This window comes from Hypanus sabinus, chromosome 1 (genome assembly GCF_030144855.1).
Source record: "Hypanus sabinus isolate sHypSab1 chromosome 1, sHypSab1.hap1, whole genome shotgun sequence".
Classification (NCBI taxonomy): Eukaryota; Metazoa; Chordata; class Chondrichthyes; order Myliobatiformes; family Dasyatidae; genus Hypanus; species Hypanus sabinus.
This window is the reverse complement of record NC_082706.1, coordinates 35765145-35782220: the sequence shown is the minus strand read 5'-3', so window position 1 is coordinate 35782220 and position 17076 is coordinate 35765145. Positions and strand designations below refer to the sequence as shown.

General features: G+C 39.5%; 1 protein-coding gene across 1 annotated transcript in view; it reads left to right on the top strand.

The window, feature by feature from the left end:
• snrnp200 (small nuclear ribonucleoprotein 200 (U5)) overlaps positions 1 to 17076 on the top strand; it is a 63223-nt gene that overhangs the window by 22360 nt on the left and 23787 nt on the right. Inside the window, exons 9-24 of the mRNA XM_059967124.1 lie at positions 87 to 223; positions 318 to 401; positions 1443 to 1616; positions 2338 to 2475; positions 2569 to 2724; positions 3043 to 3213; positions 3537 to 3730; positions 4019 to 4142; positions 5219 to 5368; positions 5869 to 5979; positions 6272 to 6403; positions 7031 to 7219; positions 10043 to 10240; positions 10511 to 10663; positions 14901 to 14981; positions 16573 to 16656. Of these exons, the coding sequence (XP_059823107.1) occupies positions 87 to 223; positions 318 to 401; positions 1443 to 1616; positions 2338 to 2475; positions 2569 to 2724; positions 3043 to 3213; positions 3537 to 3730; positions 4019 to 4142; positions 5219 to 5368; positions 5869 to 5979; positions 6272 to 6403; positions 7031 to 7219; positions 10043 to 10240; positions 10511 to 10663; positions 14901 to 14981; positions 16573 to 16656 (2276 nt within the window). The remainder of the gene's footprint in view (positions 1 to 86; positions 224 to 317; positions 402 to 1442; positions 1617 to 2337; positions 2476 to 2568; positions 2725 to 3042; positions 3214 to 3536; positions 3731 to 4018; positions 4143 to 5218; positions 5369 to 5868; positions 5980 to 6271; positions 6404 to 7030; positions 7220 to 10042; positions 10241 to 10510; positions 10664 to 14900; positions 14982 to 16572; positions 16657 to 17076) is intronic.

The window sequence follows — 17076 nt, the reverse complement described above, 5'->3', positions numbered from 1 at the left end:
TCTCCAAGCCCTTGGTCTTCGATATGTTACTTATGTAGCAGTACTTACAATAAGTGCATTTCACTTGCTCTGTTTTGTCCTCATAGTTCTGTACTGCACTCTACTGGCTAGTGCCCAGAGTGAAGCAGAGAAGGAGAGGATCCAGAATAAGATGGAGGCAGATGCAGAACTTTCCAAGATTCTCTATAAACTTCAGGAAACTGAAAAGGAGGACATAATTCGGGTAAGTCCTAAATTGTACTGGTCCATCCGTTTTACAAACTGGAAACTCAAAGAATTTTGAATGATGTTCATCAAAGTGACCTGTCCCGTTGTAGGAAGAAAGATCTCGTAGAGAACGAGTTCGCCAGTCTCGTGTGGATACAGACCTTGAAGCAATGGATCTCGACAGAGAAGGGGAGGTGAGTTTGGTGTGAATTTAATGCAACAATTGTGATCAGTCAGGAAAAAAATAGATGAAGATAAATGATTAAGATTGCTAATTAATTTAAAATCTGTTTGTCTTGCCTTAATCTTGAACCTCATCCCTGTGAAGGGTCTCGGCCTGAAACCCTGGCTGTTTATTCATTTCCAGAGATGCTGTCTGATAAGCTAAGTTCCTCCAGTATTTTGTATGTGTTATTCTGGATTTCTAGCATCTTGCCCTAATCGAAAGACACAAATAATACCATCCCAGTGTGGTTAGAAAAAATAAACAATGAACTAGAATTTCTGCTGTTGATTGTTATTCTGTGGTGAAGCTAGCACTTGCAAATTTACCATGTGGAAGTTTTGTAAACAGCAGCTAAACAATCAAAGGATTTCTTAAGTTTAGAAGCTAAACAGAAGTTGGAGGCAGTTAACCTTAGAGGATTTAGTTTCAGAACATAAAATTACCGAAGGAACCGATAGCCAAGTTGTTTAATCTGGTGAAGAGTTCAAGTGTAAGGTTAAATAAAAGGACTTTAAACATGGAAAATTAATACAGATGTTCCAGGCCTCTCACTTTAGAGAGAGGAAAAACCGTAGAGGACGGGAGGAGTGGCAACGTCAACATGCATGGCCAAAGTAATAAAGGAATCAGAGGCTGCAGTTATCTAAGCTTCAGTTTAAAGTAGAGAGAAGTAGATTCTTTACTCAGTCAAAGACCAATGTCCTCTAAGACTGTTTACGCATGCTGTGGATTCATTTTTGATGCTAATTGAATTATTGGCCTCTCACTACCACATTGTTGCATAAAGATGTGAGGGTGAAAATTATAGTTGGTGAACTGCCAGTTGCTGAAGTTGATGCATACAGATGCTATGAAGTCAAGCCTGGGGCTGCTGATTGAGTTCGAGACTGTCCTAAATATGCAGCACAGCCATGCATGAAGGGAATGATTCATTCTCAAGCTCCACGACAGTAAGTATTTATTTGAACAATATTTCTGCTTTCTGCTACTAACTGATCTGGTCTTTTAGATTCTGGCCCCCAGACAAGTTTTGGATTTAGAAGACCTGGCCTTTACACAGGGAAGTCACCTCATGGCAAACAAGCGATGTCAGCTACCAGATGGCTCGTTCCGCAAGCAGCGCAAGGGATATGAGGAAGTTCACGTACCAGCTCTTAAGCCCAAACCCTTCAGTTCAGATGAGGTGAGGGATCAGCATGAGATCCTTCTATCGTTTTTGTTGTATCTGTATATCAACTTATTTGGTAATAAGCTACCCGATTTCATGGTTGACTGACTGTTAAGCAATCGGCAATTAGTGTGCTTTGATCATTACTGATCATGTGTAATCGATGAAGTACACAACAGGCCTGTCAGTATATTCATTTGTCTTTTCCCTGTCAGATTTTGATTTATTCATTCAAGGATAAGCTGCTTGGTACATCTCAAGAAAGCTATCATACTATTAAACCTATTAAACCTGCCCCAGTGAAAGCATGGACCATTTCTTGATGTGTGCCCACAACTTCCTGCGTCTTTATTGAACAAGGTTAACCAATTGTACCTTGTTCTGAAAAGTAATGAAGTAATACTGTAAACACCTGGTAGGTCGGGCAGCATTTTTACAGAGAGGAGAGAATTTAACTCTTTGTTAACACAAGTCTCCACTAACAAAGTTAACTCTTTCCTCTTCATTGATGATGTTTGCCAGATTAATGAAGACCAGCACTTTCTCTATGGTTCACATTTACAGCATCCAGTTTCTTGTATTTGAGCTGACAGAGTAGCACAAATATAATTACACAGGGGTGAATTAATATATTCTGATTCTGTAAAGCAGGAATAATGGAAAAATTATGTGGCTATGACACTGATATCCCGTTGTGTAAATAACTGATTCGGAATTACTGCTTCATATCCTGTAGCAACTGATATCCATTGAGAAGATGCCCAAGTATACACAAGCAGCATTTGAAGGCTTTAAGACACTGAATCGAATTCAGAGTAAATTATGTAAGGCAGCCATGGAAACAGATGAAAACCTTCTGTTGTGTGCTCCCACTGTGAGTATTCACTACTGGATGCCATTAATCTGTTCACTCTACTCTGCAATGATTGTAAATAGGTATCATTATTTAAATTATTTTACTTCTCAGGGAGCTGGTAAAACAAATGTAGCTCTAATGTGCATGTTACGTGAGATTGGAAAGCATATCAACCTGGATGGGACCATAAATGTGGATGACTTCAAGATTATTTATGTGGCACCAATGAGATCTTTGGTTCAGGAGATGGTGGGCAGTTTCAGTAAGGTAAGCTTGTTAACACAGCAATCTTCAGGAACTAAATGCATAGCGGCGACATACAATTTTTTTATCTTAATCTTTTTTTCTGTTGTTTTTATCTCTCTTCCTTTTACAGTCTCCTCATTTCTTTTTTCACATCCTTTCCCACCCCAAATGCACCACCAGTTGTAGATTTACTTGGATCACAGTGGTTTTACTCTGAACATTCAGTGTGGCCAAGCATATAGCTACCTGAATTGTCCTGTGTGAAAGGGCTACTGTTAACCAGAATTAGTGAACTTACATGGGCTCATAAAGTAGCATTGATTCTCTTTTTGTTGGCAGCGTTTGGTGAGTTATGGGATCAGTGTTGCAGAGCTGACGGGAGACCATCAGTTATGTAAAGAGGAGATCAATGCAACCCAGGTGATAGTGTGCACCCCGGAGAAATGGGATATCATCACTCGTAAAGGAGGAGAGCGTACCTACACTCAAATAGTGCGACTCATGATCATCGTAAGTGCAAAAGAAAACACTGGCTTCAATTTTGCTTATTCCTGTTGGTGCCAGTGTGAGTTTTCTGATTGACGTCCCTAATTTAGTACTAGTTTAAACACTGCATCAGAGTTCATAAGATACTGAACAAAAAAATATTATTTCTGTCCTCCGAAGTAAAGCCATGGAGTTAGAGCTAAGAGAGTTTTCCTTTTGATGGAAGCGCGTATTGAGACTGGATGCTGAAGTTCTGAGCAGAGGAATAATCGCCTGCCAATGGCAGCACTTATTTTGCTTTCTAGACTTGCCCTAAGCTGTTTATTCTTTGACTTCCATTGTCTCAGGATGAGATTCATCTTCTGCATGACGATCGTGGTCCAGTACTGGAGGCTTTGGTTGCCCGGACAATCAGAAACATTGAGATGACTCAGGAAGATGTACGGTTAGTTGGATTGAGTGCCACACTGCCCAACTATGAAGATGTTGCTACACTGCTGAGAGTTGATCCAGCTAAGGGCCTTTTTTACTTCGATAACAGGTAACACATTTTGGGACCTTGTGTGTACATGATGACATCATGCTACTAATTTAGCAATGCAGTCACATATTGTAACTGAGTATTGTAGTATCACTACTCAGCACATGGGCCATTTTGCTAGACATTGTTCAGGTAACCTTTGTACATGAATTGTTTGGAAGAAGGTGGGATTGTGTCTGAATAGTAATGCAGAGCCAAGTTCTAACAAAGACAAGTTAGAAGGCTGAAATTTAAATAGTGTGCTATTCAGTGTGAAATACTTATCCGATCCTGTGTCTTTCCCTTCAGTTTTCGTCCTGTTCCTTTGGAGCAGACATACGTTGGAATCACAGAGAAGAAAGCCATCAAGCGTTTCCAGATTATGAATGAGATTGTGTATGAGAAGGTGATGGAGCATGCTGGGAAGAATCAGGTCAGTGAGTTTATTTGGAAGCACTAATGCCTCTCACCTGCTGGATTGGCATATAGGCACTAGAACTGCGAAATGCAAACCTGCAGCATTCGGAAATAAATGTTCGCTGCCAGTTTGGGTCGTATTCCTGAACACAGGTTGATCGGAATGCTCAATCATTGGTTTGGAAAATCCAACAATGGGGCTGATTGCCATAATTTCATTCCTCTTATTTCTGCACATGTGAGCAAGTTGCTTCTCATTCAAGACCTGTTCTTAAATCTGCAAGAATGCTGTGACCATATGCCACCATTGGGTAAAATTTAGGAGACTACAGGGCCAGCTTAATGAATGTTGTGATGTCATTGTCAACCATGCCAAACCCCGTCCCATTATAATGAAAAACTACATTATGCTGAACCAGAACAATGTTATCTCTTCTCTAAAATAAGTTACAGAATATCACATGATGTGTATAGTAATTGGATTGTCTTGAATTTAAGCAATCAGACAATCAATGTGTACTTCCTTCCATACTCTTTTTACCCAATTAACAAATTGATGCCAGCAGCAACAGAGTACTCAAATGGTTCTGCTTGTTTGTGCTCCAGATTCCAGTAATTGTGGTCCCTTTTGTCTACACCCTAGCATCAATCCAGTGAACTGTGCAACCATTGGTCTGGGGGAAACAGAGTTTGTGCAAGTTAATAATCCACCTTAAAATTAAAAAAAAAACTGCAGTTGCCAGAATTCTGAAATAAAAAAAGAAAATGCTGGAACTATTCAACAGATTAGGCAGTAGATTATCAATCCTGTCAGTGATGTGAAGTGTAAGGGGCTTTCTATCTTTCTGGAGAGTGTTTTATTCTATGGATAAAGCCCTTCTATACTTTATCTCTCCAACTCTTTTTGTCCTCCTTGCAGGATTTGCCTTTCTTCTTTTTCTTATCCAGCTTAGCCCCGTTCCTGCCATCCTTACATCAGCTCTGCAGGACCATCTGAGATAGTTTCACCTCTAAGTAACCTTTACTCAAATTCCATCTTTCATCTTTCTGGTTCCTGATGAACACTTGTAAGAAGATTGATTTTTTTTTTAGGTGTTGGTATTTGTTCATTCTCGCAAGGAAACTGGAAAGACAGCACGAGCAATCCGAGATATGTGCCTGGAGAAAGATACACTGGGTTTGTTCCTGCGAGAGGGCTCAGCTTCCACAGAGGTGCTGCGCACAGAGGCAGAACAGTGCAAGGTAAGTTCTTTATTGGCCTTTCTGGAACGACTTCTGTACTTGTGTCTCGTTGACTGCAGCACTGAGTTGTCACAATATTATACATGACAGTACCACATGATCTGAAAGTAATGAAATACAGTGGTGAATCAGGAATGCTCATTTGTACAGCTTCAGCAGAACCAGTAATCCCTGAGAAACGTTTGGCAGTGCTTGTTCACTCTTCCTAGCTGTAACATGCCTCATCTGTCAAATTACAGAAAATAGTTAGGAGAAATGCTTTGGCTTAAAAAATTCAGGAAGGTTGAAAACTTCTGGGGCCTTCCAATTACTGAAACCAAATACCAAATACTGAAACCCAGTGCACATTTCCTCCTGTTTCAGCTCATTTTATTTTTCAGTCCTAATGTGAGCAAATAGTACTATAGTGTAATGGGCAAAGGGGTTGTCTTGGACATGATGAGCCAAAGGGGTTGTTTCTGTTTGTGAGTCTATAAATTCATAACCGCCCCTCTTTTCAGAATCTGGAGTTGAAGGACCTACTGCCCTACAGTTTTGCTATTCACCATGCTGGGATGACGAGAGTGGATCGAACACTGGTAGAAGATCTGTTTGCTGACAGGCACATTCAGGTAATGAGTTCTTCCTTGGCTAGTTTCCAGTTTTATTTATATTATGTAATGTTTATGTGCTACTGTACTGTAAGTAAGTGGCTCAATGATTGGAGCCACAAGCATTTCTTGATGCTTTTTCTGTCACTCTCTGTATTTGTGCTTAATGGATTCTAGTAAATGGTTTGTAGTTTCGTTAAACACAGACGTTCGGGAGTGAGGGCAACAGTCATCTCCCATCAGTATTTACAGCTCATTTTCCCCAGTGGATTTTTACATTTGAAAGATTAATTGTGGTCTTTGTTTGTTTTAGGTGCTGGTGTCCACAGCAACTCTGGCTTGGGGTGTGAATCTGCCTGCTCACACTGTTATTATTAAAGGCACACAGGTGTACAGCCCAGAGAAGGGCCGCTGGACTGAACTGGGTGCACTGGATGTACTTCAGGTAAAATAACCTATCATTTCTTACTGATCAAGTCTTTGTCAAGTGCCCTTTGAAAGTTTGAATAGATAATATGAAGAGCCAATCCCCTTTTGACCATACTAGGAGCCTTAAAGAGTGGGGGGGGGGGGGGAGCACTGTATTAATGGGACTCACACAGAGAGTTCGTTTGGTTGTCCTGTTATTTCTGTTGTAAACGCCCCATGCAGATGTTTAGTGAAGATAAATCTGAAATCAGAATGCAGTTAAAACATCAGCTGATTTATCACTGTGGGTTCCTGATAACAGGTTAGGTCTGCCAGAAAATGGGAGGAACCACGAGATGGGGTGATGGTGGGGGGAAGTTTGCCCAGGAGTGCCAAATTTCATTTGTATTGGTGAAAGTTCCCTAAAAGAGTTCTTTGAAGTGAATAATGGCGTCCTTAGTTCTCTGCTAAACAAAGATGTCATGGATAAGCTAGAAAGCCACAGGTGGATTGCCAAGAATTGCCCTGCAGCCATGATGTGACACTGGGAGAGATTTTTTTTTAATTTCAGCATCCAAGGGGTCTGAGAGTCAAAGGCTATATGTTGTGCTTCCACAGAGATGTTGGTTCTGATTTATTCCCTTCGATATTAATTCATTTTCAGATGTTAGGCCGTGCAGGACGACCACAGTATGACACGAAGGGTGAAGGTATCCTGATCACGTCGCACGGCGAGTTGCAGTATTACCTGTCCCTTCTCAACCAGCAGCTGCCGATCGAGAGCCAGATGATCACCAAACTCCCCGACATGCTCAATGCAGAGATTGTTCTTGGAAACGTTCAGACTGCCAAGGTAAGAAGCCAACGTGTTGTTCAGACCAGAAGTGCAAAGCACCACCTGCCAGGGTTATGGACAACGTTCCCTCTAATTTTTATTTGCAGCTCTGAGCAGGAAATTTTTACACAGCCTGAAAACTGCACAGTACTTAAATTTTTTTGTAATATGCATACTGTGAATATTTAGAATGAAAATTGAAAACTCACATTCTTTTGATTTTTCTTATTAATTGGAAGGGTATTATGAAAGGGTATAACAAAGAAATCTTTCCCATTTTCATAAACTTTTTCTAATCTGTCTTTATTACAAATTTGTTTTCTGTAATCATTGTCCAGATTAATTTCACATCCAGATGAAAGATACATCTTAATCTGCATTAAATCATACGTGTTCCACTTCTAGTCTGTTTCTGGATTTGCATATTCATAAGGCTGATTCCATATTCACAGTCAGTGCGAGAAGCTTGAAATGTTCCAACGACTTCCAACAAAAATTGATAGTTCTTCAATTTCTTTGTTTCTAAGCACATACTGTAGTCCAGCTTATCAGCAAATATCTTAATTGAACTAGTCGTGGTTTTCTCAAAAATGTCGTTTTAAATTACAGTATCGCTGCGATATTTTTGTAACAATATTTTCGTCATAGTTCGTAATAGTAGCTGAGTTTTTTTTTGTCAGTCATACAATTTTCTCTTGCCAAATTCAAAATTGGTTGCATTTGCAATAGCACCAGAGTCAAAAACCTGTCACTCTCTTATTGCATCATCAAGGAATCTATTATCCAGTCATTACACACACATTGAATGAATCTAACAATAGGTGCAGTATCATTGTCAGAACAAAGTGCAAGCAGACCTTTCATTTTGTCAGTCCAATAAATGGTATTGCATGATACTGTGACCATAACTTGTTAATTTTTGCTTTTGCAAACTGTAGTGCTTCAATTGTATTCGAGCAGCTTTTCTGAAGGAATTTACAAAGAGATACCAGATCTTCTAAAACATCGTTAAGGAGAGTTAATGCTACTCTTTATTTTGGATTGGTCCAAATCTTCAGGCAGTAGTTGCTGATTGGATTGTTACATTCATTAACTTGCTCTTTGCAATTCTGGATCAAAACTTCATAATTCCTCATTAAGTAGTAATGGCAAAACGTCTTGACAGCCATCTTACGTTGTTAGTAGTCTAAATGACACACCGTCACATTCTGTGACATTAGCTAATTCTCCTAGCTTTTCATATTTCACTGATGGCCTGCTGAACATTGTATACACTGTAACGGTGTTTTTATATCCTGCATAATTGATACTTTTTTCCATGTGTCATCTAATCCCTGGTTTTCTCTGTGTGCAGCGCAATTTTGCACAGACAGATGTTTTATTTCTTGTTGAAGTTATTCTTCTCAAGCATAACATTGACCCTGTTTGATGTAAACATCATCACCTTTTGAATATCAAGATTGTTGTTGATATTTTTTTAAATCGCTTCAACAATAGTGATACTGCTATGTGCAGTTGGGTTAAAAATACCCACAAACACAGTCTTATTGAAAGCTTCATTTTCCAGTCGAAACTTAAAATACAGAATTTACATTTTCATCAGCAATTTGTGTGTGGAAAGCAGAATTCTGCAATTATTCCATGATCTCAACAAATCTGATACACTCAACAAGTTCAAACACATAGTTCGTGCCACACCAACTCTCAGGTATATTTACATACCTGGCCACGTGTGTGTATTTCTTGTACAGAATGCATAGTACCGTTGATTTTAATTGCTAAGATAATGTTATCAATTACCACTTTGACCAGATCACAGTCGGACGACTTCTGTGCATCTTGTTTCACTCTTGCTTCATGCTCTTTTGGAATTTCAGTTAACATGCAAAATTCTACATTTCTTCTGGTTGAATAATTTGGTAACAGTATGTATATAAATTCTTTGGTTAACATGCCGTTTTAAGCAGTCTTTCACTTCTACATAAATGATGCACATAAACATCACCAGTGTCTTGATATGAAAAAATATGGCCAATTTTTTGATACGAAGATGTTATCTACTACTCGATGTGCAAAAGCCATTCTACCTTAAATTTTGAACAAGCTTTGTTCTTCAAAGCATTTAACTCTTCTGCTTTTTGACATCCTTAGGATAACAGTAATACTTATTATTTGAGAATACTAAAAATAATAATTATCATTTGAAAAATTTATCAAGGTAAGTTGAAAAATTCATAATTTTAATAAAATAAGTCAGGTAAACAATTTAATAGAAACAAATTTTTACCTTCTAACAATTTTTTATTTAAAAATTCTTATTAGATTATGATTTTTTTGAAAGATTACTTACCAAAAAAGTTAAAATGTAGAATTTTTCACATCAGACAAACAAAAACCACAACTCCAACACAAGCAAACAATGTCAGACAGTCAAAGCAACTGACAGTCAAATAGCAAAAGTAAACTTTTGACTAGACGGAGCCTGCATTCAGCAGGCTAATGATTTATTAACAAGTTACCGACTTCTATTGTGTTTGTTGTTATAATTTGTAACAGTGTTGTAATTTGAAACACTGACAATGTAAATACATTGAAGTTCTAAAAATATTCGAAGTAAAGGTTATGGTACGTTTATTATTTAGAAAATTTGTGGGTTATATTCATTAAAACATTAATTACAGGGTATTTCAAAGTTATATTAACATCACATCAAAGACAACAATGGGAGCATTTCAGTTACCGCATGGCCACGCACCATCATAGCTTAACGTGGTTACAGAGATGAAAAATCAACTCAAGAGACCATCAACAGAATCTAAATTTTAACCTTTGACCTTGCAGGATGCCGTTAATTGGTTGGGGTACACATACCTTTATATCCGGATGTTGAGAACTCCCAATCTATACGGGATATCGCATGATGAGTTGAAGAATGATCCCCTGCTGGAACAGCGTAGATTAGATCTCATTCACACTGCCGCCCTCATCCTTGACAAAAACAACCTTGTAAAGTATGATAAAAAAGGTGGAAACTTTCAGGTAAGTGCATAGCTTTAATCTGGCAGTCTTAACTGATCTATCATCGGGTTGGGAAATTGCACACAACATGACTTAAAGAAAATTCAGAAATCCGAGTTAACACATGCTTTTAATGTTTATTTTTAGTTTTGTCTTTTAAATAACCTAAATTTAATCTGAATTTAAATAAATTCAAAGCTATTGATTTCAAATTAATACATTGTATTATTTACACTGGAGTTTTTATGAAACAGACACTTTATCCCTTTAATTGTAAAATGTCTCGGGCAGGTCACTGATCTGGGCCGCATTGCAAGTCACTACTATATCACACATGAAAGTATGGCCACCTACAATCAGCTTCTGAAACCCACCCTCAGTGAGATTGAATTGTTCAGAGTCTTTTCACTGTCGTCAGAGTTCAAGAACATCACTGTGCGAGAGGTAAGTGAATCTAGCGGGCGCGCTGGGCCTCAAAGGGCTTACTCTTCCTGTAAGGAGTTAACAGTGAACCATTCTCCATCAGATTGCTAAGACCCCCTGGAGGGTCTTAATGTTAACTAAACTATCTGTAATTCTATATAGAAATAAAAGTACTGTAGCACAGCTTAGATTGCAATGCTTCTCATGGTGGCTGAAGAATATTTTGGAGGCAATGGATGTCAAATGTCCTAAAGACTAATATGAAGGGGGAAAGTGAATAGCCAGAAGACATGGTGCAAGTTGGTAACATCGTGGGTAGAAAAAGCACAAGGCCTAGTAACACGAATTTAAAGACTAAATCTAAAGGGTATATTAGAAGCCAGGACCTCAGTGCTAGTGATAATAAGTATAGTAACAGGGTATTAGATCAAATGAAAGCATGGCTAGCACTGGGACTGGTTCTACAGAAAAGTGGAATGTGTACAAGTAGGATGGGTTACACATGGACAGGACTTGAGCCAATATTCTTATTAGCTGCTGAGAAGGATTTAAACTAGACTAATAGGGGAGGGGAACCTGAGTTGGGGAGATTGAGAAGAAGGAGACGAGGATTGAAATAAAAAAAACAGGGAACTGAAGGAGGACAAAGAGACCCTGGAAAGAAGGCAACCAGGATCATAGTGCTCAGATTGTTAAAGGGGCAGGTCTGAAGGATTTCATCTAAAAGCACAATAATGTGAATTAATTGTGCAGATAGGAATAAATGGATATGCCATAATTATGGTTTTTAGAGGCATAATCTCACTGTGACTGGTGAGGGGAAGGGATAGGAACAGAACATTCAGGAGACTCCATATTTATGAATATTGAGCAAAAGGAGGGAAAGGTTGGTGTAGTGTGCTTAGTAGAAGAGGAAAACTGTACAATAATGAGGAAGGATATTAACTCCAAGAAACTGATAAGAAATCATCATGATCGCAGCAAAGGAACACTAATGGACAGGAAGTGTTATTGGTAGTTGTATTATAAGACCACCAAACAATAGTGGTGACGTAGGAAAATGGTATTAAACGGGAAATGAGAGACCCATTGACAGGGATGCAATTGTAATTATTAACTTTATTCAGCATTTAGATTGAGCAACCCTGATTACCAATAATAATGTCAAGGATGAATGAGATAACTCTTTTGATCTGTGGTGTTGTGGAGCCAAATAGACAGCAGCTCAATGTATTGCCATTGTAACTGATACAGTGTGATGAGAAAGCATTAATAAACTGTCCTGCTGTGCAAGGTCTCGTGGGGGGAAAATGTGACCATAACATGTTAGAATTCTTCATTAAGATATAGAGTGAGAGAATAAAATCCTGAAAGTAAATAGTAGAAACTGAAGGTACAAGGTGTAGGGTGGCTCAGGTAGATTTGACAATGTTGTTTAAAGAATTGACAGTGGAGGTGATGACAGCCTTCTATAGAGAGCAGAGATGAAACGTTCATTCCTGTCTGGCACAAAAATAAAACAGCAAGGCTGGTTCAACGGTGGATTTTAAAATAAATTGGTGACAGAATTAGAATGAAGGAGGATAAATATAAAGATCAGTGAAAGTAGAAAACCCAAGATTTGGGTGCAGTTTAGTGTTCAGTGAGAGAGGATTCAGAGGTTGATTAGGAAGGAGAAACTAGAGCAACGGAGAAAATATAAGCTGACAGAGAACGTAAAGGTATCGAGGAAATAGTAATGGCAGAGCACTCTGTGAAGAGTATTACGCCTGCAGCCTCCTCCTTTTTGAGAATCGCAGGGTCGCTATTGATTTGGGTCAGGAGACCCAGGAAATGAGAGAGAGAGAGAGAGAGACGTGCGGAATGTCTTGACCCCCCCCCCACCGGCGATATAAAAGCTACGGGAAACAGCCATTGTCTCATGGAGACGGACTTGTGTATTACAATACTGTGCTACGTGGAAGCCCTCAGGCAAAGTGGGCTGGTTGAGGGAGGGATTGCATCACCCCAACCTGAATGACATCTGAGACCCTGAGTCAGGATAAAAGAGGGTCTGTGGAAACAGCCCCTCAGATGCACCAGAAGAAACGCTAGCGATCCCATAATAGCAGAAGCCGGTGGGAGGAGGCCACGTGCATTGGGTTCCATTTGCCCCGGAACCGGTGGCTTTTACCATGGGAAAATGGCTTTTAGCTAACAACGGGGAAACCAACTCCCAACGACTCTCGAAGGATTGGCATCACAAAAGGACTGGGCAAGTTTTAACCCGTCTTTCTCTCAAACCAAAACGCTGCAGCTTGAACGTACTAACAGTGATTTTTATACTTCCATCGGACAGTACATTATCCCCTAGACAACGATAGCTATTTCTTATTGATTATTATTATACCTGCGCTTTTAGATTTAGTATTGACAACATATATTATCTGTATGTTTGCATTGATATTATTTTTGTGTATCTTTATCAATAAATACTGTTAAAAATAGTACCATCAGACTTCAACAGACCTCTCTATCTTTGCTGGTAAGTGACCCAGTTATGGGGTTCGTAACAAGAGTAACAGGATCGGACGTTGATAATGTGGCTTTTTAAAAAGGAAGTCTTACTTGACAAGCCTACTGGGATGTTTTGAGGATATAAATAGATGAGGAAGAATAGGGGGATTTGGCATCTTTGGATTTGCAGTAAGGTCCCACCTAAGATATTAGCATCAAAATGTAAGTACATGGGACTTGGTGAGGTAGTGATGTGGCTAGAGAACTGGTTTGTCAACAGGAAGCAAGGTGTAGGAATAAATGTTCTCCGAGTGGCAAACAGTGACCGGGGACTGGAGCGGCACCACAGGGATTGGTACTGGGACTCCAGCTAGTCATGATATGATGAAACAAAAATAATTTAAATGAGGAATTTAAAGATAATGTCTCCAAGTTTGTAGAAGACAGAAAAAATGGGATGAGAGTGAGCGTGAAAGGAATGCAAAGAAGCTCTAAGTTGAATTGAATAGTTGAGGAAGAAGGCAGATGCATGGTAGGCATAGTATAATGTGGAGAAATGTGTTTGGTGACAATAGGGGGAAGATCTGAATGGTAATAGATTGAGAAAGCAGGAGATGCACCAGTTGTTGGAGGTGAACATGCAGGTGTAACGGGTGATTAAGAAAACAAATGGTTTTCTAACCTTTATAGTGAGAGGATTTGTGGTTAGAGCTAGGGATGTCTTGCTACAATGTGTATAGAAACCTGGTGAGAATACACTTGGAGTGTTGTGTGCAGTTTTAGTCTATGTGAGGAAGGATGTTCTTGTTATGGAGGGAGTTCAGTGAAGATGTCAGGACAAGAAAGATTAGAGCATTTGGCCATATGTTCACTACATTTCAGACCGATGAGAGGGGTCTTATGGAATCCCTCAAGATTTTAATAGGAGTAGACAGATTACATTCAAGAAGGCTATTCTTGATGACCAGCGAGCCCAGTACTAGATGAGAGCAGGCGTTGAAGACTGAGATGAGGAGAAATCCCTTCGCTTGTAGAGTGGTGAAGCTGTGTCACTCTATCACAGAAATCTGTTGAAGTCACTTTAATAAATTCAGGATGGAATTAGATATTGTTCTTGGGGCTAGATAAATAAAATATGGCAAGAAATCTTGAATAGAATAATGATTTTGGATGACTAGCCATGATTATGCTAAATGTTGGAGCACCTTAAAGGACCAATGGTCTGCTTCTGTTTTCTATGTAAAGGTACGTGTGAGTATGTTCAGGGTTGAGGTAGATGTTTGATCTGCATGGGGATTGGACATTCGCAGGATGAGGTTTGAAAGTAAATTGACGCTAACTATCAGTCATTCATTTCAGTGGCTTGAAGAAGTGTGTGTTGGCTCACAGGCTTGTTTATGTTCTAACCCATTCTTACAATTGGTTTCTTTTCAAACTCACCTTTGCCCTCAACACTTTCAAGTGACAGCAGAGCCTGCAGATGTGTGGCCCTGTATTATCTTGTGCTGAAGCACGTTGCAAATCAGTCCAATTGCTATGAAAAACTGAAGAGAAATAAAAGGTCGTCAGTCCTAAATGTTAACTCAGTTTCTCCTTCCACCATTTTCTGTTTTTTATCTTCAGTTTTGGGTTGTCGTGAGTTAGTCACAGTACTTTGGCATTATATCAAAGCCTAACAACAAGTAAAACACAGTTATGTGCCAGTTATCTTCCACATCTTTTCATGAACAATGATGAGTTTCCTCTTATCTGTGCCCCTCAGGAAGAGAAACTTGAACTGCAGAAGTTGTTGGAACGTGTTCCTATTCCCGTCAAGGAGAGCATTGAAGAGCCTAGTGCGAAGGTAATGGGAATAACTCAGTTGTTTTAACCAAGTTCTTTGAGTCCTTTTATGGACTCTGTAGAGTCACATTGTTCGATATGGGGATTTAAGGGCTGCAAGATCACATTATTTGGAGATTTGAAATTATTTTTGCATCTGCTCTCCAGAAACACTTATGGTGGTAATGTACTGGGACAGAATGAATTTGCATCTATAATGACAGGTTTGAATTATATAGCAGAGAGCAAGATCTCAGGTTTGAAAGATGGGGAATTGTGTCTGTAAGGCATTGTCTACCAGGTGGATGATTAGATGTGACTATTTATTAGAAAGGACTGCTGTAACTTGGGAGAAGTGACAATATATCTTGTGGGAAAATGTTTTATATGATTGTACATAAAAATGCACTGCCATTCTGTTCATATTGGGAGGCTTCTGTCCACGAACAGGAAGTGCTATGGCACAATTTATGAGTTCGGTGGTTGGGAATATTGCGGTATATCAGTGTGCCATTCACTAAAGTAGCTGTGCTTGCTTTTATACGTATGACTGCGAGGCTAAGTATAGCTCCAGTGCCATATTTAAGTTAGCTGCCTTTGCCACTGTCGTTGGCTGAATTCAAGGTGGTGACGAATCAGCATACAGGAGGGAGATTGAAAATCTGGCTGAGCGGTGCCACCACCACCACCTCTCACTCAATGTCAACAAGACCAAGGAACCAATTATTAACTTGAGGACGAGGAAACAAAAATAATTTCAAATGTCCTTGAGCCAGTCCGTACCTGGGGATCCATGGTGGAGAGGGTCAGTAATTTAAAATTCCTCTGTGTTAGCGTATCAGTGGATCTGTCCTGGGTCCAGCACTTAAGCGCCATTACGAAGGAAGCACAGCAGCAGTGCTACTTTCTTAGAAGTTTGCAAAGATTCGGCATATCATCTAAAACTTTGACAAGCTTCTATAGATATGTGATAGAGAGTATATTGACAGGCTGTATCACTGCCTGGTATGGAAACACCAATGTTCTTGAATGGAAAAGCCTACAAAAATTAGTGGTTAGTCCATCACAGGTAAAATCCTCCCCACCATTGAGCACATCTGTACAGAGAGCTGTCACAGGAAAGTAGCATCCATCACCAAGAACCCCCACCATCCAGGCCATGCTCTCTTCTTGCTGTTGACAACAGGAAGAAGGTACAGGAACCTCAGGACCCACACCAGCTGGTTCAGGAACAATTACTACCCTTCAACCATCAGGCTCTTGAAGCAAGGGATAACTTCACTCAATTTTACTCACTGAACTGTTCGCACAATCTATGGAATCACTTTCAAGGACACTTCATCTCATGTCCTCTATATTTCTGTTTTCTCTTATTTACACAGCTTGTTGTCTTTTGAACATTGATTGTTTATCGGTCTTGTTGGGTGCAGTCTTTCAATGATTCTATTGTGTTTCTTCGATTTACTGTGAATGTCTGCAATAAAATGAACCTCAGAATGCTGACATATATGTACTTTGATAATAAATTGACTTTCAATTTTGCTGTGCCTGGACACAAGAATGCTGAGAGACTGATTCAATATCAAGTTTCATAACTGTAACCTGTGTTTCAGATCAATGTGTTGCTGCAAGCCTACATCTCCCAACTGAAGCTGGAGGGATTTGCACTGATGGCAGACATGGTCTATGTCACTCAGGTGCGTCAGTGGGTACAATGAGTTCATTTGCTTAACCTATCAGCCATTGAAAGGGCTGGGTAGAGTGGAGGTGGAGAAAATATCTCTAGTAGTTGGAAGAGTCTTGGACCAGATAAAAGTATATCCTTTTAGAACAGATGAGGAGGAGTTTCTTTAGCCAGAGTGTGGTGAAGTTGTGGAATTCATTTGCTATAGATGGCTGTGGAGGCCAGGTCATTGGGTATATTTAAAGCAGAGACTGATAGATTCTTGATTAGTGATAGTATCAAAATGTATGCGGAGAAGGCAAGAGAATGAGGTTGAGAGGGAAGAATAAATTAGCCATGATCAATTAGCAGGGTAGATTTGATGGGTTGATTGGCTAAGTCTTATGGTTTGCAGAAATGGTCTTTGGTTCTTATTTGTTATGCAGATTTCGAT